The sequence below is a fragment of the Rhinichthys klamathensis genome, unplaced genomic scaffold (assembly GCF_029890125.1).
Source record: "Rhinichthys klamathensis goyatoka isolate OS25496 unplaced genomic scaffold, OSU_Roscu_1.1 h1tg000041l_1, whole genome shotgun sequence".
In the NCBI taxonomy this organism is placed as follows: domain Eukaryota; kingdom Metazoa; phylum Chordata; class Actinopteri; order Cypriniformes; family Leuciscidae; genus Rhinichthys; species Rhinichthys klamathensis.
Genome location: NW_026606588.1, coordinates 65800 through 93191, shown reverse-complemented (window position 1 = coordinate 93191; position 27392 = coordinate 65800). Strand labels below are relative to the sequence as shown.

General features: G+C 48.0%; 2 protein-coding genes across 7 annotated transcripts in view; both read right to left on the bottom strand.

The window, feature by feature from the left end:
* The window catches only part of pou2f1a (POU class 2 homeobox 1a), a 30963-nt gene extending 29948 nt beyond the window's left edge, over window positions 1-1015 (bottom strand). For all 5 annotated transcript variants that reach the window (XM_056246967.1, XM_056246969.1, XM_056246968.1 and 2 more), the window contains exon 1: window positions 927-1015. In XM_056246967.1, the coding sequence (XP_056102942.1) occupies window positions 927-972 (46 nt within the window). In that variant the 5' untranslated portion in view covers window positions 973-1015. The remainder of the gene's footprint in view (window positions 1-926) is intronic.
* A 1728-nt stretch (window positions 1016-2743) lies between these two features.
* On the bottom strand, window positions 2744-26220 carry dusp27 (dual specificity phosphatase 27). 2 transcript variants are annotated; one of them, XM_056246962.1, is made up of 6 exons: window positions 26202-26220; window positions 25118-25222; window positions 24851-24987; window positions 15945-16176; window positions 12958-13175; window positions 2744-5515 (listed from the first exon to the last, which is right to left on the bottom strand). In XM_056246962.1, exons 2-6 carry the CDS (start codon window positions 25216-25218, stop codon window positions 2928-2930), a joined length of 3276 nt encoding a protein of 1091 aa, XP_056102937.1. In that variant the 5' UTR covers window positions 25219-25222; window positions 26202-26220; the 3' UTR covers window positions 2744-2927. The 2 variants fall into 2 exon arrangements, with proteins under 2 accessions (XP_056102937.1, XP_056102938.1); XM_056246963.1 differs by lacking the exon at window positions 26202-26220 and having other exon boundaries at window positions 25153-25222.
* Window positions 26221-27392: the final 1172 nt, after the last annotated feature.

Genomic DNA, 27392 nt, shown 5'->3' with positions numbered 1-27392 from the left:
TCTGAGAAATTAATCATTCATGAACACGGCGTTTGTACTCATGAATATTCATGAGTAGCTCTGTATATTTAATCCGCGCGATAAATAAATAGTGCGTCGCGTCTCTCATCTGGAATGAAACTGACGTTTAAATTATGCAGAAGAATGAGCGCATTAAACAAGCAGGGCTGATGTTATTATGCAAATCCGCAATTTCACTCCTGCAGGTTTTAACGTGGTTCCTCCCCAGCCACTTATTCAACACCAGACACGTTTGAGAAAGGAAAACTTTTCACACATTGGAATTTTATTACCTGTTGGGGAACATAAAAACCCCCCAACACGCACGCGCACACAGGACCTGTCGGGGTATTTATGTTGCCCTGAGGGCAAACAGTTGATCAGGAGAAGAAACGCTCAGGCTCAAGTTTGTCTTTTGCATTTAGTTCGCCGCAACACAGATTAAAGTGATGAATTATTACTCAACATCACGCGTGCGCGTTTACCGCTGAACAAACACATGCATATGCAAATCCGCGGCCGTTGAGTTTCTCTGGCGGCCGAACGAGCGACACAAAGCGCGCTAATAGCAGCACTGCTAACTCTCTCTCTCACACACACACACACACACACACTTCACAAACATCATCCACAGCGCGATAAACCCGCCCGTTCCGACCAGTTTAACCCATTTTCACCAGTAAACCCACGCGCTGTGTAAACCACGAGACTGTGAAGATGCAGCACGCGCGCCATTTCAAATGATGAGAGTTTAGTACTGGACAAACAACTCTCATCTGCTACTGACCGACTCAAACCATTTCCAAAACAATAAACATTCTTCCCCACTGTAATCGATTCTGTCCGCAAACGATCGGCGTGTGTGTTTGACTTTTGTTTACTTGAGGCGGATGGGAGAATATGAATATGTAAAATGTAATAATTACCTGCAGTCGAGCGATCATCTTGAGTCGTTGATCCTCTGTCCGCCATTTTGAATATTTAGTGTGTGAGTGAAACCCCGCCTACTGCTAAAACACACACACACACACACACACACACAGGTCCGGCCCCTGACTCGCTGACATAAAACTTCAGAACAGCCACTCGCCACTTTTAAAATAGTCAAATTATCCTTTTTTATTCACAGCTAACAAGAAACGTTCTATCAAGGTTCTCTCACAGTAGAAACACATGTTCTTAACGTTACTATTCGTTCAAAGTTATCTGGTCTTTAATCTCAAAAGTTATCATAAAACATAATTTATTCATGGAACTTTTTTTCCTGAATCGTTTTAGTTGCACGTTCGTCCAGCGGTTTTAATGTTACTTGTTTCAGAGAAAATACAAAAGTAACGTTTCTTTAAAGGGACATTTCACCCAAAAGTGAAGATTCTATCATCATTTACTCTCCCTCATGTTGTTCCAAACATGCATGAGTTTCTTTCTTCTGTTAAACACAAAAGAAGATATTTTGAAGAACGGTAACCAGACTTTGGCGTTTTCCCCTTGATTATCAACATTTTTTATGTTCAACAGAAGAAAGAAACGCATGCAGGTTTGGAACAAAATGAGGGTGAGTAGGCCTAAATGATGACTGAATTTTAATTTTTTGGCAAACTATCCGTTTGATCTTTGAAGAGTGATCAAATGGAATGTTCCTTTAATGTTCATAACCAAGAGAAAACATAAAACATTTAATTTCTTAGAACATATTTTTGTTAGCAGGGTTGTGTGTTACCGGAGTGTACCAGAGTTAAACATAGATCAGGCTAGTTCTCACTTGTTCTGAATCTCAGACACTACCAGGTTTTGAGACAAAAGTACAATTACACAAATGTTTGATGTCTTTGGTTTAAACGCCCGCAACTGTCCTCCACAATAATTTTTTAATATTGTGTTGTGTAAACAAGTGAACACAAATAAAACACACTGACACAATCATACAAGAGTAACTAATGAAGGTATTAGAACTGGAACAACACTTCATTAAATCTCAGTTGTTATTCATTCAATTCAATTTACATTTATTTTGTATAGCGCTTTTCACAATACACATCATTTCAAAGCAGCTTTACAGAAAATGCAAAAGAGTCCACAATTTAGAGTGATCTGTTATCAGTGTATCATCTGTTATGTTTTTCAGAAATGTACATATACAAAATCACAGATAGCTACAAATTTATTAATTTAAACAATGTAATAATTTAAGGCAGAAACAATGAGCTCACTGAAGTAATAGATACTTGTTTGTGAAAAAATAATTATGACATTTAGAAAAATGTAGCATTGGTGTAAACCAAGGTAAACCAATGTTTTATATTTTTATACCTTTTTCATTTTTTTTTATGTTTCATGAAATGATTTGTGCTTCACAGTCGTTTTACTGTTGAGTTATTGAGTTTTGCAGTTTCCCATTGTAACAATTTCAATGTGTTTAATGAACCGTATATTATTTTCACTGCACATATTAATATTTTGGGGCCATTGCAGTTGAGAGCTGCTAAATCTGTTATTCCTAAATCTGAGTTTATCGCACAACATTATCATCTTTAAGGCTCAAAAGGGTGTTTTCACAGTGAGTCAAAGAACCTTCCAGTGATCAGCTCTTAAAAGAATTGCCTTTTTTATTAGCTAAATCTTTTTTCTTTTTTTTTTACATATAAAAAACATTGATGCCAGTACCTTTATTTTTGTGATTTAATCTGATGTTTATATGCTCTTAACTTCGGAAGGTTCATAACAAAACCTGAACACAAGAACATTTTGAAAAAGTGTCGCTTTATAATGAATGCAGCGATGCTATTCAGTACACACTTGATTCTTTATATACAGTATAGACTGAAGGTCGATGTCAAACAAGCTTTCATCCTGTCTCATACTGAGCAGTTTTGTCTTTACGAATGGAAGCCTGTCACTTCACACATATGAAACACTTATTTTATGAACTATTTTTTATTGTGAACGTGTGACTTTGACTCTTCTTGTTTCCTCCATGCGGAAAGAACTTCATCATCCTCCATTTCTTGGGCCACCCTTGCTCTCGCCCTCTGCTTTATCTGAGCAATATAAGCCGTCATCTCCTCATCGTCCTCCTCTTCCCGTCCCGGTTTACCCGTCCTCACAGTCTCACTGTTCTCGTGTAACTTCTGCTTTGCGGAGTAGCTCTGGTAGCCGCTTCTCTCCTCGTCCTCGGATCCAGCATAAGATCTCCTGGTTCTGTAATTAGCAGCTTCACTCAAGGCGTTATACGAAGGCGGAGATCTCCGAGATCCATCGCTAAACTCCGGACTGGGATCTCGACTCAAGTCCATGTCAGCATCAGCCTGATGCCTGGATGCGAATCTTGAGGAAAAGCTATACTCCTCTTCTTCTGCTTCCACTGACACTGAGCTCCTTCGGCTCGGGAAGTCGAACTCCGAGGGTTCCTCCATCCCGGCGTGCGACGGCCGAGACATTCGCAACGGCTCGGCGTCTCCATCATAAGGCTTCGGTTTGCTCGGAGGAGGTCTTACGTTTTTGAGCCACTCATCAACACTGCTGATGCTGGTGGGATTCCTGGCTGAAGCCGGGAGGTTCAGGATCCCTGAACGGCCATAATCTCTTTTAGGTTTGGGTTTCTGAGAGGAACGCGCTGTCAAATCCTCAAATCCATTGGATTTTGCAAGATCGGCTTCATCGTCATCCTTTGTTTTTTTCTTCTTGTATAACGTACTTCGCTTGTTGTCCTCTGCGATCTTCCTCACCTCATAGGACGCCATCTTGTCCCGCATGTCAGACTTGATTTCTTTCTCCATGGTGTCCAGTTTGTGAAGGTTCACCTGGTCTTGGAAGAGACTGTATAGTGGGACACTGGTCGTAGTAATCTTGCTCCTGCGTGATCCCAACCCGGACACCGAGGAGAGGTTCGATGAAAGCACGGATTCAGCTCTCCCGCCAAACCGCACGGATTCGGCTCGACTCCGGGAGAGAACGCTGGAAGACGTGGATCCGCTCAACACTGAGGCTTTCTCATCGTCTGCTCCTCGTGCCGAGTCTCCCAGACTGAACACCGATCCCGCTCGGGAAGGGCCGAGGCTCGATCCCATCATCATCTCTGTTTGCTTCTGCACGAGAGTCTCATTGACCACGTTGGCTATCCAGTTTTGGATGTTGGCGAGGTTCACCATGGGCTCTCCGTTCGGACCCATGACCGGAGCTGGAGGCTCTTGGGGAACTGGGATCTGGGATCGAGTGCTACGCCCTGACAGGACCGAGGATCTTCCGCTCAGCACTGATGCGCTATCGTCTGCTATCGGAAAGGCTCCGGCACAGAAGGCGGACAGTGGGATTACGCTCCCGGTGCTCTCGGTTTCCCATCCGCACACCGACTGGCTCTCCTCGAGTGTTTTCCGTGTGCGCTCCAGAAGCTCCTCTCTGCGCTGGCGTCTCTTAACCGTGGCCGTGTCCTCCCCCCGACTCATCTCCACAATCTCATCCTTGTTCTCTTCCCCGCCAAACTTCTTCTGCTGCTTGAGTTTCCAGGTCTGATATGCCGTTAAGTTGACGTCCTCCAATGAGGGAGCGGGTGCTTCCGTCTCAGGCTCCGTTTGCTCCCCGTTATCCGCATCTTTTTTGTTCCATCCGAACTGAATCCGCTTAACCTTCCATCTTTCCAGGGGTGTTAGATTTCCTTTGTTCTTTTTGCAGAAGTTGTACATGGAGCTGCTGTCGGAGAGCATACTCTCCACATCGTCGTCGATCTTCTTCTGGCTGGCTTCGCTGGTGGTGTCCTCGTCGGCCTCTCTGAGCCGGTACCGGGCGGCGGCCTGCTCCTCGATCTCCTTCACTCGCTGCTTCCAGAGATCCGCGTAACTGCTGGTTGTGGATCCTGAATCTGAAGCGGGTCGACGGGGACGGCGTCGGATGTGTTCCTTCAGCATTCGCACATCTTCGCTGGTCACGCTCTCCAGGTCCTCTGGTTGCTTTCTCTCGGCCAGAGACTCGTTGTCCTCCCCGTCGCACAGAAGTTGGGCTTCCCACCAGTCCTCGTTTTGGTACTTCTCGTTTCGCTTCTGCCACTCCCTAATCATGCCGTCCACATCCCCATCTTCATCATCACAGTCTTTCCCAGGGAGCGACAAGTCCTGGGTGGTTTCCTCCATCTTGGGTTCATTTGGACCGTTGAGAAGTCGTGCTCTTAGCGCAGCGGCTGAAGAAGCCACACTACTCATCACACTCCCACCGTCCTCCTCCTCCTCCATCATGATAGAGTCCGCTTTAACCCCGAACATGCTCTCCTCCTCGTCGAGACGAGCCCGCGTGTCAATCACTGAGCACTGGCTGAGGGTGTCGTCGTCTTCATCTCGCTCCTCCATTAGAGTCTCGTTGAGTTGGCGCAGTTGCTTTATGAAACCTTCGTTGGGGTTGATGGCCCGTTTCTTCCTGATCTCCAGCAGCGCCTCCATGATGCTCATGTTCTGGAAGATCATGAGATAAGCAGCGACAAGAACAGCTGACCGGCTCACGCCCATCATCGAGACCACGAGCACCTTGCCTACATGAAGGGGAATAAAAGAAAATCATCATCATATTTGAGCAATTTCATCAGATTTGTCACACACATATATTCAAACCCGCATACCTATAGACTAGACACGTAATATGCATGTGCGCACTGTCTGCGTTTCGTGGGTTTGCGCAGAGATAAAAAAATTTCAAAAAATGTCAACGCTTGCACCTTGGAATCTGTTTCAGGGTTTGCGTTCTCTAGCCACCAGGCACTGTTATTGTGCGGATGAGCGGGCCGGAGCGTGTTAAGGGTTTTCTGTAAGAACGGTGTCGTGTTAAGTTAATAACTAATGCTTTGTGCAATGGAAGTGAATTAATCAAAAGCTGGTGACTTGACTTGACTTGACACACATTAGCCGCGTTTCCACTGTCACTTTCGGGGCTTGATCGGGCCTCGTCAGGGCTTCTTCGGGGCTAAGAATACCTTGGTTCAAACCAGGTCGACTCGGGCTTGAGGAGTGTTTACCAACAGAGGAGTTTACCTGAGTCAAGTCAAGTCATCTTCATTTATATAGCGCTTTTAACAATGTAGATTGTTTCAAAGCAGCTTTACAGAGATAAACATACAATTTACGGTAACAGAGATTGTTTTGGCTTTATAGCGATTTTTGAATAATGTTATTTCCAGCTAAAGTTAGTTTTGATTGATTCTCTTCCAGCAGAAATATTTATACGGGATGCAAAAGACTATGTGTGCTAACCATTACCATAGTAAACATGGTAAATACGACCTCTTGAAGAAATCAGACAAATCTTAGGCGATCACAATTATGTATTTATTTTATCTGTCAGTACGTCTCGTCTCTTTATACCGGACTATCTGATATTCATATTGATATCTGATATCCAATTTTTGGGAGCTTCCTTTGTTTCTCTGACTAATAAAAAAACCACTTTATTTCAGTGTGACTAATGTGCAATCTTGACACATTGATTCATTATCATCAATGTATCACTTATTATTGTAAACCCTGTGGTTTTGGGCTCTGTGCTCCTGGTCCGAGGCTATTAGCCCCGCCCGACCCGTTTAAAGCCCGGCTCGCACTGGCCCGACAGTGGAAACGCAGTGTGGTTTTGGGCTCTGTGCTCCTGGTCCGAGGCTATTAGCCCCGCCCGACCCGTTTAAAGCCCGGCTCGCACTGGCCCGACAGTGGAAACACAGTGTGGTTTTGGGCTCGGTGCTCCAGGTCCGAGGCTATTAGCCCCGCCTGACCCGTTTAAAGCCCGGCTCGCACTGGCCCGACAGTGGAAACACAGTGTGGTTTTGGGCTCGGTGCTCCTGGTCCGAGGCTATTAGCCCCGCCCGACCCGTTTAAAGCCCGGCTCGCACTGGCCCGACAGTGGAAACGCAGTGTGGTTTTGGGCTCCAGGTCCGAGGCTATTAGCCCCGCCCGACCCGTTTAAAGCCCGGCTCGCACTGGCCCGACAATGGAAACGCGGTGTGGTTTTGGGCTCGGTGCTTCTGGTCTGAGGCTATTAGCCCCGCCCGACCCGTTTAAAGCCCGGCTCGCACTGGCCCGACAGTGGAAACGCAGTGTGGTTTTGGGCTCGGTGCTCCTGGTCTGAGGCTATTAGCCCCGCCCGACCCGTTTAAAGCCTGGCTCGCACTGGCCCGACAGTGGAAACGCAGTGTGGTTTTGGGCTCGGTGCTCCTGGTCTGAGGCTATTAGCCCCGCCCGACCCGTTTAAAGCCCGGCTCGCACTGGGCCGACAGTGGAAACGCAGTGTGGTTTTGGGCTCGGTGCTCCTGGTCCGAGGCTATTAGCCCCGCCCGACCCGTTTAAAGCCCGGCTCAAACTGGCCCGACAGTGGAAACGCAGTGTGGATTTGGGCTCGGTGCTCCTGGTCCGAGGCTATTAGCCCCGCCCGACCCGTTTAAAGCCTGGCTCGCACTGGCCCGACAGTGGAAACGCAGTGTGGTTTTGGGCTCGGTGCTCCAGGTCCGAGGCTATTAGCCCCGCACGACCCGTTTAAAGCCCGGCTCGCACTGGCCCGACAGTGGAAACGCAGTGTGGTTTTGGGCTCGGTGCTCCTGGTCTGAGGCTATTAGCCCCGCCCGACCCGTTTAAAGCCCGGCTCGCACTGGCCCGACAGTGGAAACGCAGTGTGGTTTTGGGCTCGGTGCTCCAGGTCCGAGGCTATTAGCCCCGCCCGACCCGTTTAAAGCCTGGCTCGCACTGGCCCGACAGTGGAAACGCAGTGTGGTTTTGGGCTCGGTGCTCCAGGTCCGAGGCTATTAGCCCCGCCCGACCCGATTAAAGCCCTGCTCGCACTGGCCCGGCAGTGGAAACGCAGTGTGGTTTTGGGCTCGGTGCTCCTGGTCTGAGGCTATTAGCCCCGCCCGACCCGTTTAAAGCCCGGCTCGCACTGGCCCGACAGTGGAAACGCAGTGTGGTTTTGGGCTCGGTGCTCCTGGTCCGAGGCTATTAGCCCCGCCCGACCCGTTCAAAGCCCGGCTCGCACTGGCCCGACAGTGGAAACGCAGTGTGGTTTTGGGCTCGGTGCTCCAGGTCCGAGGCTATTAGCCCCGCCCGACCCGATTAAAGCCCTGCTCGCACTGGCCCGACAGTGGAAACGCAGTGTGGTTTTGGGCTCGGTGCTCCAGGTCCGAGGCTATTAGCCCCGCCCGACCCGATTAAAGCCCTGCTCGCACTGGCCCGACAGTGGAAACGCAGTGTGGTTTTGGGCTCGGTGCTCCTGGTCCGAGGCTATTAGCCCCGCCCAACCCGTTTAAAGCCCGGCTCGCACTGGCCCGACAGTGGAAACGCAGTGTGGTTTTGGGCTCGGTGCTCCAGGTCCGAGGCTATTAGCCCCGCCCGACCCGATTAAAGCCCTGCTCGCACTGGCCCGACAGTGGAAACGCAGTGTGGTTTTGGGCTCGGTGCTCCAGGTCCGAGGCTATTAGCCCCGCCCGACCCGATTAAAGCCCTGCTCGCACTGGCCCGACAGTGGAAACGCAGTGTGGTTTTGGGCTCGGTGCTCCAGGTCCGAGGCTATTAGCCCCGCCCGACCCGATTAAAGCCCTGCTCGCACTGGCCCGACAGTGGAAACGCAGTGTGGTTTTGGGCTCGGTGCTCCTGGTCCGAGGCTATTAGCCCCGCCCAACCCGTTTAAAGCCCGGCTCGCACTGGCCCGACAGTGGAAACGCAGTGTGGTTTTGGGCTCGGTGCTCCAGGTCCGAGGCTATTAGCCCCGCCCGACCCGATTAAAGCCCTGCTCGCACTGGCCCGACAGTGGAAACGCAGTGTGGTTTTGGGCTCAGTGCTCCTGGTCCGAGGCTATTAGCCCCGCCCGACCCGTTTAAAGCCCGGCTCGCACTGGCCCGACAGTGGAAACGCAGTGTGGTTTTGGGCTCAGTGCTCCTGGTCTGAGGCTATTAGCCCCACCCGACCCGTTTAAAGCCCGGCTCGCACTGGCCCGACAGTGGAAACGCAGTGTGGTTTTGGGCTCGGTGCTCCAGGTCCGAGGCTATTAGCCCCGCCCGACCCGATTAAAGCCCTGCTCGCACTGGCCCGACAGTGGAAACGCAGTGTGGTTTTGGGCTCGGTGCTCCAGGTCCGAGGCTATTAGCCCCGCCCGACCCGATTAAAGCCCTGCTCGCACTGGCCCGACAGTGGAAACGCAGTGTGGTTTTGGGCTCGGTGCTCCTGGTCCGAGGCTATTAGCCCCGCCCAACCCGTTTAAAGCCCGGCTCGCACTGGCCCGACAGTGGAAACGCAGTGTGGTTTTGGGCTCGGTGCTCCAGGTCCGAGGCTATTAGCCCCGCCCGACCCGATTAAAGCCCTGCTCGCACTGGCCCGACATTGGAAACGCAGTGTGGTTTTGGGCTCAGTGCTCCTGGTCCGAGGCTATTAGCCCCGCCCGACCCGTTTAAAGCCCGGCTCGCACTGGCCCGACAGTGGAAACGCAGTGTGGTTTTGGGCTCGGTGCTCCTGGTCTGAGGCTATTAGCCCCACCCGACCCGTTTAAAGCCCGGCTCGCACTGGCCCGACAGTGGAAACGCAGTGTGGTTTTGGGCTCGGTGCTCCTGGTCTGAGGCTATTAGCCCCGCCCGACCCGTTTAAAGCCCTGCTCGCACTGGCCCGACAGTGGAAACGCAGTGTGGTTTTGGGCTCGGTGCTCTTGGTCCGAGGCTATTAGCCCCACCCGACCCGATTAAAGCCCTGCTCGCACTGGCCCGACAGTGGAAACGCAGTGTGGTTTTGGGCTCGGTGCTCCAGGTCCGAGGCTATTAGCCCCGCCCGACCCGATTGAAGCCCTGCTCGCACTGGCCCGACAGTGGAAACGCAGTGTGGTTTTGGGCTCGGTGCTCCAGGTCCGAGGCTATTAGCCCCGCCCGACCCGATTAAAGCCCTGCTCGCACTGGCCCGACAGTGGAAACGCAGTGTGGTTTTGGGCTCGGTGCTCCTGGTCCGAGGCTATTAGCCCCGCCCGACCCGTTTAAAGCCCGGCTCGCACTGGCCCGACAGTGGAAACGCAGTGTGGTTTTGGGCTCGGTGCTCCAGGTCCGAGGCTATTAGCCCCGCCCGACCCGATTAAAGCCCTGCTCGCACTGGCCCGACAGTGGAAACGCAGTGTGGTTTTGGGCTTGGTGCTCCAGGTCCGAGGCTATTAGCCCCGCCCGACCCGATTAAAGCCCGGCTCGCACTGGCCCGACAGTGGAAACGCAGTGTGGTTTTGGGCTCGGTGCTCCTGGTCCGAGGCTATTAGCCCCGCCCGACCCGTTTAAAGCCCGGCTCGCACTGGCCCGACAGTGGAAACGCAGTGTGGTTTTGGGCTCGGTGCTCCTGGTCTGAGGCTATTAGCCCCGCCCGACCCGTTTAAAGCCCGGCTCGCACTGGCCCGACAGTGGAAACGCAGTGTGGTTTTGGGCTCGGTGCTCCAGGTCCGAGGCTATTAGCCCCGCCCGACCCGTTTAAAGCCCGGCTCGCACTGGCCCGACAGTGGAAACGCAGTGTGGTTTTGGGCTCAGTGCTCCAGGTCCGAGGCTATTAGCCCCGCCCGACCTGATTAAAGCCCGGCTCGCACTGGCCCGACAGTGGAAACGCAGTGTGGTTTTGGGCTCGGTGCTCCTGGTCTGAGGCTATTAGCCCCGCCCGACCCGTTTAAAGCCCGGCTCGCACTGGCCTAACAGTGGAAACGCAGTGTGGTTTTGGGCTCGGTGCTCCAGGTCCGAGGCTATTAGCCCCGCCCGACCCGTTTAAAGCCCGGCTCGCACTGGCCCGACAGTGGAAACGCAGTGTGGTTTTGGGCTCGGTGCTCCTGGTCTGAGGCTATTAGCCCCGCCCGACCCGTTTAAAGCCCTGCTCGCACTGGCCCGACAGTGGAAACGCAGTGTGGTTTTGGGCTCGGTGCTCCTGGTCCGAGGCTATTAGCCCCACCCGACCCGTTAAAAGCCCGGCTCGCACTGGCCCGACTGTGGAAACACAGTGTGGTTTTGGGCTCGGTGCTCCTGGTCCGAGGCTATTAGCCCCACCCGACCCGTTAAAAGCCCGGCTCGCACTGGCCCGACAGTGGAAACGCAGTGTGGTTTTGGGCTCGGTGCTCCTGGTCTGAGGCTATTAGCCCCGCCCGACCCGTTTAAAGCCCGGCTCGCACTGGCCCGACAGTGGAAACGCAGTGTGGTTTTGGGCTCGGTGCTCCTGGTCTGAGGCTATTAGCCCCGCCCGACCCGTTTAAAGCCCGGCTCGCACTGGCCCGACAGTGGAAACGCAGTGTGGTTTTGGGCTCGGTGCTCCTGGTCCGAGGCTATTAGCCCCGCCCGACCCGTTTAAAGCCCGGCTCGCACTGGCCCGACAGTGGAAACGCAGTGTGGTTTTGGGCTCGGTGCTCCTGGTCCGAGGCTATTAGCCCCGCCCGACCCGTTTAAAGCCCTGCTCGCACTGTAAATGTAAATTGCCATGTTAAGCCCCCAACAGAGCCTGCGGCCAATTGAATTTCTCTAGTCTTGTCTCATTAATATTAATGAAGTCATGTGACTGGGTGCTCTGCATTATCAAGCTACATCATGACCTAATTAATATACATGAGCCAAGCTTTCATAAATTCTCTCCCAGAGCCTGATGTCAGGAACAAAATGAGAAGATAGACTACTCATACAGAACAATCAATGGCAGAACAACCTCGTTCAACGGGGAGAGAAATTCTGAACCACTGAACCACATTCAGATCTGATATGCAATAAATAACAAAAATTCTCAACTTTAAAATGCAAATCCATTACGTTATATTGATTGTTCACTCAAAAACGCAACTGTCTCCATTTAGTCACCCTCCAGTTGTGGAGCACTAGATGATGAGCGAGTACAGTCACTGCAGGGGAAAGAGGATTCAGGTCATCATTCTGCTAAATATCCTCTTTTGTGTTCAGCAGAAGAAAGAAGGTCACGAGGGTCAGTAAATGAGGACAGGCGTGTTGATCAGGGTTGGATCTGAATATACAGGAATAATTAGATTGTAATGTCAAATCAGATCTATGCAACATTAAGTATTATGAGCTGATGAATGTTTTGGAAACTGGAAGTTTACATCCTAATAACACCGTCATGATAGAGAAGACTAAATTAAAGAGAAGCAATCATTCTCACTGCTAACACTCTTTATTTTAAATTAACAGATCCAAAGGTGGTTTTTCACAGTGATGCCAAGAACCATTTCTCCTCAAAAACTTTTCAGTGATCAGTTCTTAAAAGAACCATTTTTTCTTAGTTTGAAGAACATTTTAATAATCTAAAGAACCTTTTGTGGAATGGAAAGAGGATGTTAAGGTTCTTCATGGAACCGTCGATGCGCATAAAGAACCGTTATAGGGTGTGATCTCAGTTCTGGCGTGTTCTCCTGACTCGACTCAGATTCTGAAGAGGCTCCTGTATATCTGCGTCACTAACTCTAAGATAAGCGCGTGAGACATGACAGAGTCCAGGCCAGTGAGTTAATCTGGTACCTTCGGTTTGTTTATCTATGACAGGAACAGTGTGTTACTCACAGATTTGGATGTTTAGTCTTCTTCTACAATGTTTACGCATTTAGCCAAACATTTAAAGAAAAAATGGTAACACTTTACAATAAGGTTCATTAGTTAATATCAGTTAATGAATGGACTAACATGATTTTTACAGTATTTATTAATCTTTGTTAATGTTAGTTAATAAAAATCCAGCTGTTCATTGTTAGTTGTTAGTTCACAGAGCAGTAACTAATGTTAACAAATACAACCTTAGACTTTAATAATGTATAAGTAAACGTTGAAATTAATTTTAACTTAGATTAATAAATGCTGCAGAAGTATTGTTCATTCTTAGTTCATGTTAGCTAAGGTAGTTAACTATTGAAGCTTATTGTAAAGTGTTACCGAAATTTTTTGTAGAAAAACTAATAATATTAACCTCGGACATAACAATGACTAAAAAGACCGTTTTCTACACTCACCCCTGTGTGTCAGCAAAGCGTCATCCAGAAACTCGGCGCACGAGCGGAAGTGCGGAGCGATGTCCGCCTCGGGGAAGTCATCCACCTCGATGCCCAGATAGGTGATGTCCATGCCCTGGTAGAAGAGCTCGCCGGTGTAGACGCCGGTGCCGTGACCCGCGTTCACCACGTGAGTGATGCCGAGGCGTTTGAGACGGGCTTTATTCACAGCCACCGACCTGAAGCAGAGAACGGGCAAACACATCAGCCTTGCAATTACTACAGTAACGGCTTTAGACTGATAAACGGATGTTTCGCATGTTCCTGTAAAAACAAATTAAAAGAATGATGTGGGTTTAATGCAAATTGTGGCAGAATGTCGATTACTTGTACTTTTATTGTAAAGATTTTATAAAGGATTTGGTTATACTTTATTTTAAGGTGTCATTGCTACAGTGTAATTATATACTAACTGTATTTGAAGGGTTCACCCAAAAATTTTAATTATCCCATGATTAAGTCCCTCTCCCTCAAGTCATCCTATGACACTCTTCTTTCAGACGAACACAATCAGAGTTATATTAAAAAATGTCTGGCTCTTCCAAGCTTTATAATGGGAGTGAATGCCTGTTTCTGTTTTGAAGTCCATAAAAGTGCATCTGTCCATCATAAAAGTGCATCTGTCTATCATAAAAGTGCATCTGTCCATCATAAAAGTGCATCTGTCCATCATAAAAGTGCATCTGTCCATCATAAAAGTGCATCTGTCCATCATAAAAGTGCATCTGTCTATCATAAAAGTGCCTCTGTCCATCATAAAAGTGCATCTGTCCATCATAAAAGTGCATCTGTCCATCATAAAAGTGCATCTGTCCATCATAAAAGTACATCTGTCCATCATAAATGTGCATCTATCCATCATAAAAAGTGCATCTATCCATCATAAAAGTCCATCTATCCATCATAAAAGTGCATCTATCCATCATAAAAGTGCATCTATCCATCATAAAAGTCCATCTATCCATCATAAAAGTGCATCTATCCATGATAAAAGTGCATCTATCCATCATAAAAGTGCATCTGTCCATCATAAAAGTGCATCTGTTCATCATAAAAAGTGCATCTGTCTATCATAAAAGTGCATCTGTCCATCATAAAAGTGCATCTGTCTATCATAAAAGTGCATCTGTCCATCATAAAAGTGCATCTGTCCATGATAAAAGTGCATCTATCCATGATAAAAGTGCATCTATCCATCATAAAAGTGCATCTGTCCATCATAAAAGTGCATCTATCCATCATAAAAGTGCATCTATCCATCATAAAAGTGCATCTGTCCATGATAAAAGTGCATCTATCCATGATAAAAGTGCATCTGTCCATCATAAAAGTGCATCTGTCCATCATAAAAGTGCATCTGTCCATCATAAAAGTGCATCTGTCCATGATAAAAGTGCATCTATCCATGATAAAAGTGCATCTGTCCATCATAAAAGTGCATCTGTCCATCATAAAAGTGCATCTATCCATCATAAAAGTGCATCTATCCATCATAAAAGTCCATCTATCCATCATAAAAGTGCATCTGTCTATCATAAAAGTGCATCTGTCCATCATAAAAGTGCATCTATCCATCATAAAAGTGCATCTGTCCATCATAAAAGTGCATCTATCCATGATAAAAGTGCATCTATCCATCATAAAAGTGCATCTGTCCATCATAAAAGTGCATCTATCCATCATAAAAGTGCATCTATCCATCATAAAAGTCCATCTATCCATCATAAAAGTGCATCTGTCTATCATAAAAGTGCATCTGTCCATCATAAAAGTGCATCTATCCATCATAAAAGTGCATCTGTCCATCATAAAAGTGCATCTATCCATGATAAAAGTGCATCTGTCCATCATAAAAGTGCATCTGTCCATGATAAAAGTGCATCTATCCATGATAAAAGTGCATCTGTCCATCATAAAAGTGCATCTGTCCATCATAAAAGTGCATCTGTCCATCATAAAAGTGCATCTATCCATCATAAAAGTGCATCTGTCCATCATAAAAGTCCATCTAACCATCCTAAAAGTGCATCTGTCCATCATAAAAGTCCATCTATCCATCATAAAAGTGCACCTATCCATCATAAAAGTGCATCTATCCATCATAAAAGTGCATCTGTCCATCATAAAAGTCCATCTATCCATCATAAAAGTGCATCTGTCCATCATAAAAGTGCATCTGTCCATCCTAAAAGTCCATCTGTCCATCATAAAAGTGCATCTGTCCATCATAAAAGTCCATCTGTCCATCATAAAAGTGCATCTGTCCATCATAAAAGTCAAGTCAAGTCAAGTCACATTTATTTATATAGCGCTTTTCACAATACAGATTGCATCAAAGCAGCTTCACAGTGATAACATGAAAGTAGTACAACACAGTTCAATAATATTGTTGAATATTAAATATCCCCAACTAAGCAAGCCAAAAGCAAGGCGACAGTGGCAAGGAACCAAAACTCCATCAGATTGGATGGAGAAAAAAACCTTGGGAGAACCCAGGCTAGTCAGGGGCCAGTTCTCCTCTGGCTAACAATCATAGCTTTACAGTAAGTGCATATCAGAAAGTACCTGGAAAAAATACATTTAGTTAATCATGTAATATGATTAAAAGTCATGTAATGACTCATGTAATATGATTAATCATGTAATATGATTAAAAGTGCATCTATCCATCATAAATGTGCATGTTTTTATTTTCTGTGGTAACTGGCATTGTGAGAACCTGTCAGTAAAGTTTTGAACCCGTAATATGAGTGTGTGAACCCAGACATCCCAGATCCAGCCAGATGTGGAATCAGCCGGATCTGGGCCGGATCTGGGCTGTCTGGGTTCACACGCTCATATTACAGCTCTCCTGGACCGGGTCTGGGCCGAGGCTGCTGTGTGTGAAGGACAGGACCCGTGTCGCTCCTCTCGTCACACAGAGACCAGCCCGTGTTCCTGAGACTCACTTCTCTGCGATGTAGACGTTGGGCCAGACCTCGTCCACGGGGTTGAACGGCGCCTCGAGCCGGTCCTGGATCAGCGCTCGCTGGATGTCCAGCACACATGGCGTGTTGTAGGGGCTGCGGTCGTCCATCATGTCCTTCACACGGTTATACAGGTCCTCCACCATCAGCTGCTCTGCGGACTCCAGCCTGAGGTCAGAGGTCACCGGCGTCCTCGCGACTCTCGACTCCAGCTCTGAGGACCGACGAGACACCCGTCATTAATACAGCGCTTCACAGCAGCGTTACAGAGATAACAGGAGAATAATGCAACAACGTGTGTTTCCAGAAGAGAATAGCGTCTCAGTCCAGCTTAAGTCAGTTCAGTGATGGTTCGTTTCTGTTGTAAAAAAGTTATTAATTTAGTTCATTTATATATATATATAGCCGCTCTGGAGAAAACCGTGATGTCATCGTCAGCTCAGTTCAGTTCTCATATAATGCTGTCAATGCAGGAGATCAATAATATTGTTGAATACACAGAAGCCGAAGGCGACGGTGAAGGAACCAAAACTCGTCAGTGACAGACGGAGAAACCCTTGGGAGAACGTTCTCTCTCGGCTCTCAAAAACATGAACGTTCATTCAAAGTCATCTGGTCTTTAATGATGGTCTAAAACGATAGCACAGAAACTTTATTTATACATCGCTCATGGAACGTTTTTCTGAAACATTTCAATTGGATGTTCGTCTGGCGGTTTTTAAATGTTACTAGTTTCAGAACTTTAAGAGAACATTCAAAAGTAACGTTTCCATAATGTTTGTAGAATGATACACTGCAAAAAATGCTTTTCTTAATTAATATTTTTGTCTTGTTTCCAGTCCAAATATCTAAAAATTCTTATACAAGAAAAATAATGTTGTTTTCCATTTGAATTAAGATTATTTTTCTTACTCCATTGGCAGATCATTTTGCTTGTTTTAAGCAAAAACTCACTTAATTTTGATATTTTTTTCAGAAAACAAGATATCATTTCTTATGTCATTTTACTTGTCTAGTAAATGCTTCTCGATTTAAGAATTTTTAGATATTTGGACTGGAAACAAGACAAAAATACTAACGGAATGACCAAGAAAAAATCTGGACGTTCTGAGAACATTCAGAAATACCGGGAGTGTTAGCGCAACGTTCCAAGAAGCTGTTTATGTTAGCTGGTTATGTGAGTTTTCTGGGTGATAGTGTGAGTTTTCTGGGTGATAATGTGAGTTCTCTTACGAGAGGTTCTCTCGTATTGCGTAAGCTAGCTTACGCTACGGGAAAGATTCATCTTTTCTGAGAATTTGAAGCCAAAAAATTATCCTATAATTTTGTATCCATTGTCAACGCAGTTCAGCTGCAGCAGAGCATGAGCGGGCTAGCTAGCAGCTCATTGGCTCGCTCACAGAGAACTGCTTAAGCCTATAAGGAGACGCGAATGAACTCTCGGCCAATGAGAGTCTGACATGCTCTCATTGCGTCAGAGCCCGCCGAAACGGGCGTGGCCAGAGAGTATATTACTGGCGTCCTAGGCTGTAAACTCTGATTTTCATCTCTTCAGCGAGGCTACACACATCTGCTGATCCTGAGAGAAGCCGCCGTCGTCGAAAAGGCAACTCTAGCGAGCATCTGGGAGACTGAGGAAGCCGGCCGTCTTCGCCACCTTCAGCCGTCCTGCGAGCTAGCGCCATCCGACGGATTTGTATCCTTTTTACAAAAAGCTTCCTGTACATTTTGTATCTAAAAGAGCCGAGCGTCTTTTTAAAGATGTCTCGTAAATCCTCCTGCGGTTCTTGCCGCGCTCCCCTCGAGGATGGAGACCGCCACGTCATCTGCGCTCTCTGCCTCGGATTGGAGCACGCCGAGCTCGCCCTCGCCGATGGCGGCTGCGATCTCCGGAGGACATGCCGTTGTCGGGCCGCGGGCCGCGCCCTTCCTGCCTGAACTGCACGCGGAACTCACGAAGTCCTGGAACGCCCCCGCTCTCTGCTAGAACTCGCTCTGGCTCTTCCACCCCGCTTCGCATTGTGGACGGAGCCGCAGAGAAGGGCTATCTCTCCATTCCCCCTGTAGAGGACCTGGTCGCCGCACATCTGTGCCCGCCCTCCACGAGATGGTGCTCATCACCTGTGCGTCCCTCTAAAGCCTGCAGAGCGACTTCTAGCTTTCACGCCCGCGCTTACTCAGCCGCCGGCCAAGCAGCCTCTGCACTTCACTCCATGTCCGTCCTTCAGATTCTACAGGGTGGTTTACTTCGTGAATGGGACGAGAGCGGAAAAAATCCCCCCACAGTCGCGGATTTGAGGAGCGCCACGGACATTGCCCTTCGCGCTACAAAATCTGCTGCTCAAGCCCTGGGGAAATGCATGGTCGCCATTTGTGTGTCTGAAAGACATTTGTGGCTCACACTCGCCGACATGGGAGATTCTGAGCGCGCCGCCTTTCTCAACGCCCCGCTCTCTCCATCCGGCCTCTTCGGATCTGCTGTCACGGGTATCGTCGACCGATTTTCCGAAGTGCAGAAAGCCTCCCAGGCCATGAATCTCTTTCTGCCTCGTCGCGCTAGCTCCTCTGCAGGCCGCTCACGTGACCAGCCTCCTGCACGAGCCCCACCCCAGCGCCCAGCTCAGCACAGTCAGACTTTTCAGCGACGCCAGGGCGGCCGCCCTCGTTCTCGCTCTGATAGCCGCCACAGACCGCCGCCTCCTCGGGGGCCTCGGCCTAGGATCGCGCTGAAACCCCATCACTCGACGTCTGCCTAGCACAGCTGAGAAAAAGACGACGCTCTCCCGCCGCAGCCGGACCGCCGCCAAAGTTTCGCCCTCTGTTAGTCCCCGCTCACGCGGCTACTACAGCAGTGCACTCCGCCATTACCAAGCCGGTCCCCCTTCCCGCTTGCATGAGCACAAACGCCGTTTTCACGGCGACCCAGAGAAATCTCATAAAGAGCATAAAAGCCTCCTGTGTAAAAAATGTGCCCACAACACTGTGTTCACTCATACACAAAAGCACTTCAGTTCCTGTGTTTCTCACAGAGTCCACTCTCATAAAGCGGTTCCAACCCGCTCGAGTTTCAGAGTGCATAAGCGCGCACACGGGCTCCCACCTCTGCTCACTCTGTTACACGGCCCATAAACTCCTCTCTGAGTGTAATTCCCGCTGTTATAAACACTATGAGCGCGCTCATGCAGCCCGCTATGTGCAGCGACGGGGACCATGTAGCCATTCACCCTCTAGCGTTACGCTTCAAAGCGTGGAAAGCTATTCCGGGAATTTCCCAGTGGGTGCTAAACACAATAAAGTTAGGCTATCGCTTACAGTTTCACCGCCGCCCTCCACGTTTTCGAGCGCGGCTAGAAACTATTGTGAACCCAAAAGCAGTGACGCTGCTCCGTTCAGAGATAGCAAAGCTATTGTGCAAAAAGGGCTATAGAGAGAGTTCCTCTATCTATGAGCGAGTCGGGGTTTTACGGCCGTTATTTTCTGGTTCCCAAGAAAGACGGCGGCCTCAGACCAATCTTAGACCTCAGATTTCTGAACAAAGTTCTCATGAAGAGACCGTTCAAAATGCTCACTATCAGAAAACTCCTCGCGCATGTGCGCCAGGGGGACTGGTTCATTTCACTAGATCTGAAAGATGCTTACTTTCAGATTCAGATAAATCCCCTTCACAGGCCATTCTTACGTTTCGCCTTCGAAGGCCAGGTTTATCAATACACCGTCCTTCCGTTCGGCCTATCCCTAGCACCCCGTACGTTCACGAAGTGCATGGATGCGGCGCTCGCCCCCCTGCGGAGTCAGGGGCTGCGAATACTGAACTATTTGGACGACTGGCTGATTTTGGCACAATCACAGAGAGAGCTACTGTCTCATCGTACAGTTCTCCTCGACCATCTGAAAGCTTTGGGCCTCTCTGTCAACTGGACAAAGAGCGCACTACAACCCAGTCAGACTATCTCCTTCCTGGGTATAGAGCTAGACTCGGTCACGATGACGGCTCGTCTGTCAACACAGCGCGCGCGCCGTGTTGCAGCGTCTCGCCGCATCTTTTCAGATGAACAGACTCACACCTCTGAAAACTTTTCAGAAAGCGTTGGGTTACATGGCCTCAGCCTCCGCGGTGCTCCAGCTGGGGTTACTGCGCATGCGCCCGCTTCAGCTCTGGTTGAAGAGCCGTGTGTCTCACCGCGCGTGGACCACAGGCCGCCAGCTGATAAAGGTAACGCAGACCTGTATCACAGCTCTGCAGCCATGGACTGTGGCAGAATGGATTCAGCGGGGCGTTTCCATGGGGACCTTTTCTCGCCGAAAAGTCATCTCGACAGACGCATCCAACACGGGTTGGGGTGCGGTCTGCGAGGGCTCACCGGCCTTCGGCCCCTGGTCAGCTCAGGAGAGTCTCCTCTACATAAACTGTTTGGAGATGCTGGCGGTCGAGAACGCGCTCACGCGCTTTCTTCCGCGCATTCACGGTCACCACGTGCTGATCCGTTCGGACAATATAGCCGTGGTCTCCTATCTAAACCGTCAGGGCAGAGTCAGATCCTCTTCCGGCTGACAGAACGCATCTTAGTTTGGTCTCAGTGTCACCTGCTCTCGCTCAGAGCGACGCACGTGCCGGGCCATCTGAACGACGGTCCAGACAGTCTGTCCAGGAACCCCATTCCCCCCGGACAGGCACACTCTTACAGTCCAAAAGCTGTGGCGAATATTCGGCAGAGCAGAGGTGGACCTCTTCGCCTCAGAAAAGAACACTCACTGCCCAATATTTTTCTCAAAGAGCGAGGACGCGCTAGCCCAGACCTGGCCCAGCCGCCCGCTTTATGCATTCCCTCCGGTTTCTCTGCTACCACAGGTGCTTCAGAGAATCAGGGAAACACGCCACTCGGTGCTCCTCATAGCCCCGCGTCGGGAGGGTCAGACTTGGTTTCCGGAGCTCACTCAGCTGTCACAGACAGCCCCGTGGCCCCTTCCAGTCAGAGCAGATCTCCTCTCCCAAGCTCGCGGCACGATCTGGCATCCCCACCCAGAGCGCTGGGCGCTACATGCATGGGTGATCAACAACTACCCGTTGCTTTGCCAGAGGGAGTGTTAAACACGAACATGCAGGCTAGGGCGGCTTCTACTAGAAGGCTCTATGCGTCTAAATGGTCTGTGTTCTCTAAGTGGTGCACCGACAGAAACTTGGACCCACGGTCATGCGAGGTTCCTTCCTTGCTAGTTTTTCTCCAAGAGATGCTGGACAAGGGCAGGTCCCCGTCCACTCTCAAGGTGTATGTGGCAGCCGTCGCAGCGTTCGTTGAACCCCGGCGCGGCCAGTCACTGGGCAAAGATGGCTTGGTCATCCGCTTCCTCAGAGGAGCTAGAAGGATGAACCCCTCACGCCCCCCTTCGGTGCCGATTTGGGACCTTTCCATAGTTCTCGAAGCTATGAAAGCCCCTCCATTCGAACCGCTAAACACCGTGGACCTCAAATACCTTTCGCTCAAAACAGTTTTTCTGCTCGCGCTCGCGTCAGTGAAGCGTGTGGGAGACCTTCACGCGCTGTCCATTAGCGCTTCCTGTCTCGAGTTTGGGCCCAATGACTCCTTAGTCGTTCTTAAACCTAGACATGGTTATGTCCCAAAAGCGATTGGTACCCCGTTCAGGGCACAAGTTATTTCCCTATCGGCTCTGCCTGGATCCGATAGCGAATCTGACTCTAATCTCCTGTGTCCGGTCAGGGCCCTGAGATTATACATTACTCGCACTGCTCCGGTCAGACGATCTGAGCAGCTTTTTGTTTCGTTCGGTGGGCGCACCAAAGGGTTGGCCGCCTCGAAACAGACTCTATCCAGATGGATAGTTGATGCCATTGCAGCCGCATACGCATCAAAAGACCTGCCATGCCCTCTGGGCATCAGGGCCCATTCCACTAGAGGCATGGCCTCATCGTGGGCTTGGTCCAGCGGAATTTCCATTCATGATATTTGTGTGGCAGCGGAATGGGCTTCCCCCTCCACCTTTGTCAGATTTTACAATCTGGAAGTTCCCGCCTTGCAGGCTAAACTACTAGCAGTCTAGTATGTTACAGCTCTTCTGGTTGAGCTGCACCATAGGGAGTCATTCACACAGACCGGTTTCGCTCTGTCCCTCTCTATCATGTGCTTATGTACTACACAATCTCTGGCCCGCTCTGCTGGCCTTTGTCACATGTACTTATATTTATTCCCACTCATAAGGGTTCCCTGGGGTCTCCCCTGGGACTCATAGTGGATGCTTAGCACGCACGGCGTTGACCAGGTGTTCCCGCAGCGTAAGCTAGCTTACGCAATACGAGAGAACCTCTCGTAAGAGAACGAATCGGTTACCTAACGTAACCTCGGTTCTCTCTTGATGAGGGAACGAGTATTGTGTTCCTGGCCGTGCTTGTGCTACTAGCGTTCTCGCTTCATTCGATGAAAACCAGAGTTTACAGCCTAGGACGCCAATATTGTACTCTCTGGCCACTCCCGTTTCGGCGGGCTCTGACGCAATGAGAGCATGTCAGACTCTCATTGGCCGAGAGTTCATTCGCGTCCCCTCATAGGCTTAAGCAGTTCTCTGTGAGCGAACCAATGAGCTGCTAGCTAGCCCGCTCATGGTCTGCTGCAGCTGAACTGCGTTGACAATGGATACAAAATTATAGGATAATTTTTTGGCTTCAAATTCTCAGAAAAGATGAATCTTTCCCGCAGCGTAAGCTAGCTTACGCAATACTCGTTCCCTCATCTAGAGAGAACCGAGGTTACGTTAGGTAACCGATTCATTTTCTGGGTGATAATGTGACATTTCGGGGTGATAGTGTGAGTTTTCTGGGTGATAATGTGAGTTTTCTGGGTGATAGTGTGAGTTTTCTGGGTGATAATGTGACTTTTCTGGGTGATAGTGTGAGTTTTCTGGGTGATGATGTGAGTTTTCTGGGTGATAATGTGACTTTTCTGGGTGATGATGTGAGTTTTCTGGGTGATGATGTGAGTTTTCTGGGTGATAATGTGACTTTTCTGGGTGATGATGTGACTTTTCTGGGTGATAATGTGACTTTTCTGGGTGATAGTGTGAGTTTTCTGGGTGATGATGTGAGTTTTCTGGGTGATAATGTGACTTTTCTGGGTGATAGTGTGAGTTTTCTGGGTGATGATGTGAGTTTTCTGGGTGATAGTGTGAGTTTTCTGGGTGATAATGTGACTTTTCTGGGTGATAGTGTGAGTTTTCTGGGTGATGATGTGAGTTTTCTGGGTGATAATGTGACTTTTCTGGGTGATGATGTGACTTTTCTGGGTGATAATGTGACTTTTCTGGGTGATAGTGTGAGTTTTCTGGGTGATGATGTGAGTTTTCTGGGTGATAATGTGACTTTTCTGGGTGATAATGTGAGTTTTCTGGGTGATAGTGTGAGTTTTCTGGGTGATGATGTGAGTTTTCTGGGTGATAATGTGACTTTTCTGGGTGATAGTGTGAGTTTTCTGGGTGATGATGTGAGTTTTCTGGGTGATGATGTGAGTTTTCTGGGTGATAGTGTGAGTTTTCTGGGTGATAATGTGACTTTTCTGGGTGATAGTGTGAGTTTTCTGGGTGATGATGTGAGTTTTCTGGGTGATAATGTGACTTTTCTGGGTGATGATGTGACTTTTCTGGGTGATAATGTGACTTTTCTGGGTGATAGTGTGAGTTTTCTGGGTGATGATGTGAGTTTTCTGGGTGATAATGTGACTTTTCTGGGTGATAATGTGAGTTTTCTGGGTGATGATGTGAGTTTTCTGGGTGATGATGTGAGTTTTCTGGGTGATAGTGTGAGTTTTCTGGGTGATAATGTGAGTTTTCTGGGTGATAGTGTGAGTTTTCTGGGTGATGATGTGAGTTTTCTGGGTGATAATGTGACTTTTCTGGGTGATAGTGTGAGTTTTCTGGGTGATGATGTGAGTTTTCTGGGTGATGATGTGAGTTTTCTGGGTGATAGTGTGAGTTTTCTGGGTGATAGTGTGAGTTTTCTGGGTGATAATGTGACTTTTCTGGGTGATAGTGTGAGTTTTCTGGGTGATGTTGTGAGTTTTCTGGGTGATAATGTGACTTTTCTGGGTGATAGTGTGAGTTTTCTGGGTGATGATGTGAGTTTTCTGGGTGATAATGTGAGTTTTCTGGGTGATAGTGTGAGTTTTCTGGGTGATAGTGTGAGTTTTCTGGGTGATAGTGTGAGTTTTCTGGGTGATTATGTGACTTTTCTGGGTGATAGTGTGAGTTTTCTGGGTGATGATGTGAGTTTTCTGGGTGATAATGTGACTTTTCTGGGTGATAGTGTGAGTTTTCTGGGTGATGATGTGAGTTTTCTGGGTGATAGTGTGAGTTTTCTGGGTGATAGTGTGAGTTTTCTGGGTGATGATGTGAGTTTTCTGGGTGATGATGTGAGTTTTCTGGGTAATAATGTGACTTTTCTGGGTGATGATGTGAGTTTTCTGGGTGATAGTGTGAGTTTTCTGGGTGATAGTGTGAGTTTTCTGGGTGATGATGTGAGTTTTCTGGGTGATAGTGTGAGTTTTCTGGGTGATGATGTGAGTTTTCTGGGTGATGATGTGAGTTTTCTGGGTGATAGTGTGAGTTTTCTGGGTGATGATGTGAGTTTTCTGGGTGATGATGTGAGTTTTCTGTGTGATGATGTGAGTTTTCTGGGTGATAGTGTGAGTTTTCTGGGTGATAGTGTGAGTTTTCTGGGTGATAGTGTGAGTTTTCTGGGTGATGATGTGAGTTTTCTGGGTGATAGTGTGAGTTTTCTGGGTGATGATGTGAGTTTTCTGGGTGATGATGTGAGTTTTCTGGGTGATAGTGTGAGTTTTCTGGGTGATGATGTGAGTTTTCTGCTAAAGCTCTTCTGCGCACACCTTCGCTGATGATCTTCTTGGCAGCGATGGCTGATGACAGATGAATGGGTTCCATGAAGATGCTTTCTGCTTCTGAGCCCGAGATCATGGAGAACCGGTCCGAAACCGTGGAGAAGCGATCGGACATCATGGAGAAACTGCAGGAGAGCAAACACACACACATGACGTCAGGCTGTGTAAAGTGTGTGTAGCTGATATTTAACAGTGTTTCGGGTGTAGGTGTGTGTGTGTGTGTGTGTGTAGGTGTGTGTGTGTGTGTGTATGAACCTGGGAGAAGGACAGCGCAAGTAATGCGACTGAACGAGTTTAACACTCGTCTCTTCATCCTGATCCTCCACAGCACTGATGCTCTCAGCCGACGACGCCATCACACTACACACACACACACACACACCCAGGCGCAGACGCAAACGCACGCACACACACACACACACACACCCAGGCGCAGACGCAAACGCACATACACACACACACACACACACACACACACACAAAGACACAGACACACACAAAGATACAGACACACACAAAGACACACACACAGACAGACACACACAAAGACACACACACAGTATCAAAAAGAGAGAGAGAGAGAACAAGCAGAGAACATTGTGATACACAGTCATGATAATGAAGCTCATTTGAAACTGAGTTGAGACCGACAGACTGTGAATCTGGAGTCCAATAGATACAGATAAATATTATATTATACTTTAGCAATAATATAACAACAATAATAAGGTATTATAGTAAACATTAGTTAATGTATTAACATTATACCTTTGTTAATGTTAATAAAAATACAATGATTCAGTGTTTGTTCTTGTTAGTTCACAGTACTTGACTAGCGTTAGCACTGAGTCACTGAGTCCAGGGTTATTTACTCACTTTATAAAGCAAACGCTTTACTTCTGAAAATCCAGAATGTGTTTGATGATCTCAAGACTTCACCGGCAACTACAGTCAAACACACCGATTAAACACACAACATGACACACACATCTGACAACAACAGACTGACCTGGCCTGTGTGTGTGTGTGTGTGTGTGTGTGTGTGTGTGTGTGTGTGTGTGTGTGTGTGTGTGTGTGTGTGTGTGTGTGTGTGTGAGAATGAGTGTCTATATATAGTGTGTGACAGCTGCAGAGATTCTTCTGGAACAGGGAGATCACACACACACACACACACACACACACACACACACACACACACACACACACACACGCACGTACGCACACACACACACACACACACGACAGTATAAGTGTGTAGAAAGAGCTACAGAACAATATCTAATACTTGTATGTCTCCATAATGTAAAGCAACTGTAAAGTTGATGAAGTTTCTGCTGACCTGAGAGTCTGAGGCTGCGTCTCCAGCGCTGAGGTCTGCGAGTGTGTGTGTGAGTGTGTGAGTGTGAGTGTGTGTGACTCTAAACTTAGAGGCTCCTCACACTCCCACCGGCCCCCTGTGACATCATCAGGGTCTGGCGGCCCCGGGGCCCTTAAAGGGCCGGAGCGTTTATCATGACGAACTCCATGATAGTTCCCTGATGACTTCAACATTATTCAGACTAATTCAGTTTTGTACATCAATCCAAATCTATCTATCTATCTATCTATCTATCTATCTATCTATCTATCTATCTATCTATCTATCTATCTATCTATCTATCTATCTATCTATCTATCTATCTATCTATCTATCTATCTATCTATCTATCTGTCTGTCTGTCTGTCTATCTATCTATCTATCTATCTATCTATCTATCTATCTATCTATCTATCTATCTATCTATCGTCTGTCTGTCTGTCTGTCTGTCTGTCTATCTATCTATCTATCTATCTATCTGTCTGTCTGTCTATCAGTAATGCTCAGTAATGTTTAGTATATATAATATATAATAATAATGTAGTAATGCAGTTTTTATCGCTGAGACACAAGATGGCGCCAGTCATCCACTGTAACTCAGAGCTTCTCGTTTCTGTGTTAAATCTCCTTCATTTATTAGTGTTTGTGTAAATAGAGAGAGCGCGGATATATATAGACATCAAAGCAGTTTTGGTGTGTAGAAATAAACTATTGTAACATATAACCCTCACGCTATAAATAGGGAATAGGGATGAGCGAGTACAGCATTATCTGTATCTGTCTCTGTCTCTGTTAACCATATGAATTATCTGTATCTGTATCTGTCCTCGGACTGGGCGGGGCCTAACCCGGAAGTGGACGGAATTTAACCCGGAAGTGGGTTGGGTTGTCTTGAAATGGGCGGGGGTTTAACCCGTATGTTATTTTAAGCATGCAATTGATATGGGTTGATCAGAAATTGTTATATTCATTGCTGATTAGAAAACTATATTTACATGACAGCATCAGCATTGAACTTCAGATCAATGGTTTTGATCACTATAACAAACAAACTATATACTTCAAAGTTTTGCAACAATGAATACAACACATGCGGTTGCAATTATGAAGTAAAATGTAACAAACAAGAGTTTTCATACTCAACATAACTTTCTTTTTTTAACTTTTAATTTT

Excerpts from the sequence above, each read along its gene's own strand:
- dusp27 (XM_056246962.1), bottom strand. The coding sequence starts at position 25,218 with ATGGCGTCGTCGGCTGAGAGCATCAGTGCTGTGGAGGATCAGGATGAA. Across the intron at positions 24,988-25,117 it reads TTGCGCTGTCCTTCTCCCAG|TTTCTCCATGATGTCCGATC; the intron begins GTTCATACACAC and ends GCTCTCCTGCAG. Across the intron at positions 16,177-24,850 it reads CAAGAAGATCATCAGCGAAG|AGCTGGAGTCGAGAGTCGCG; the intron begins GTGTGCGCAGAA and ends GTCGGTCCTCAG.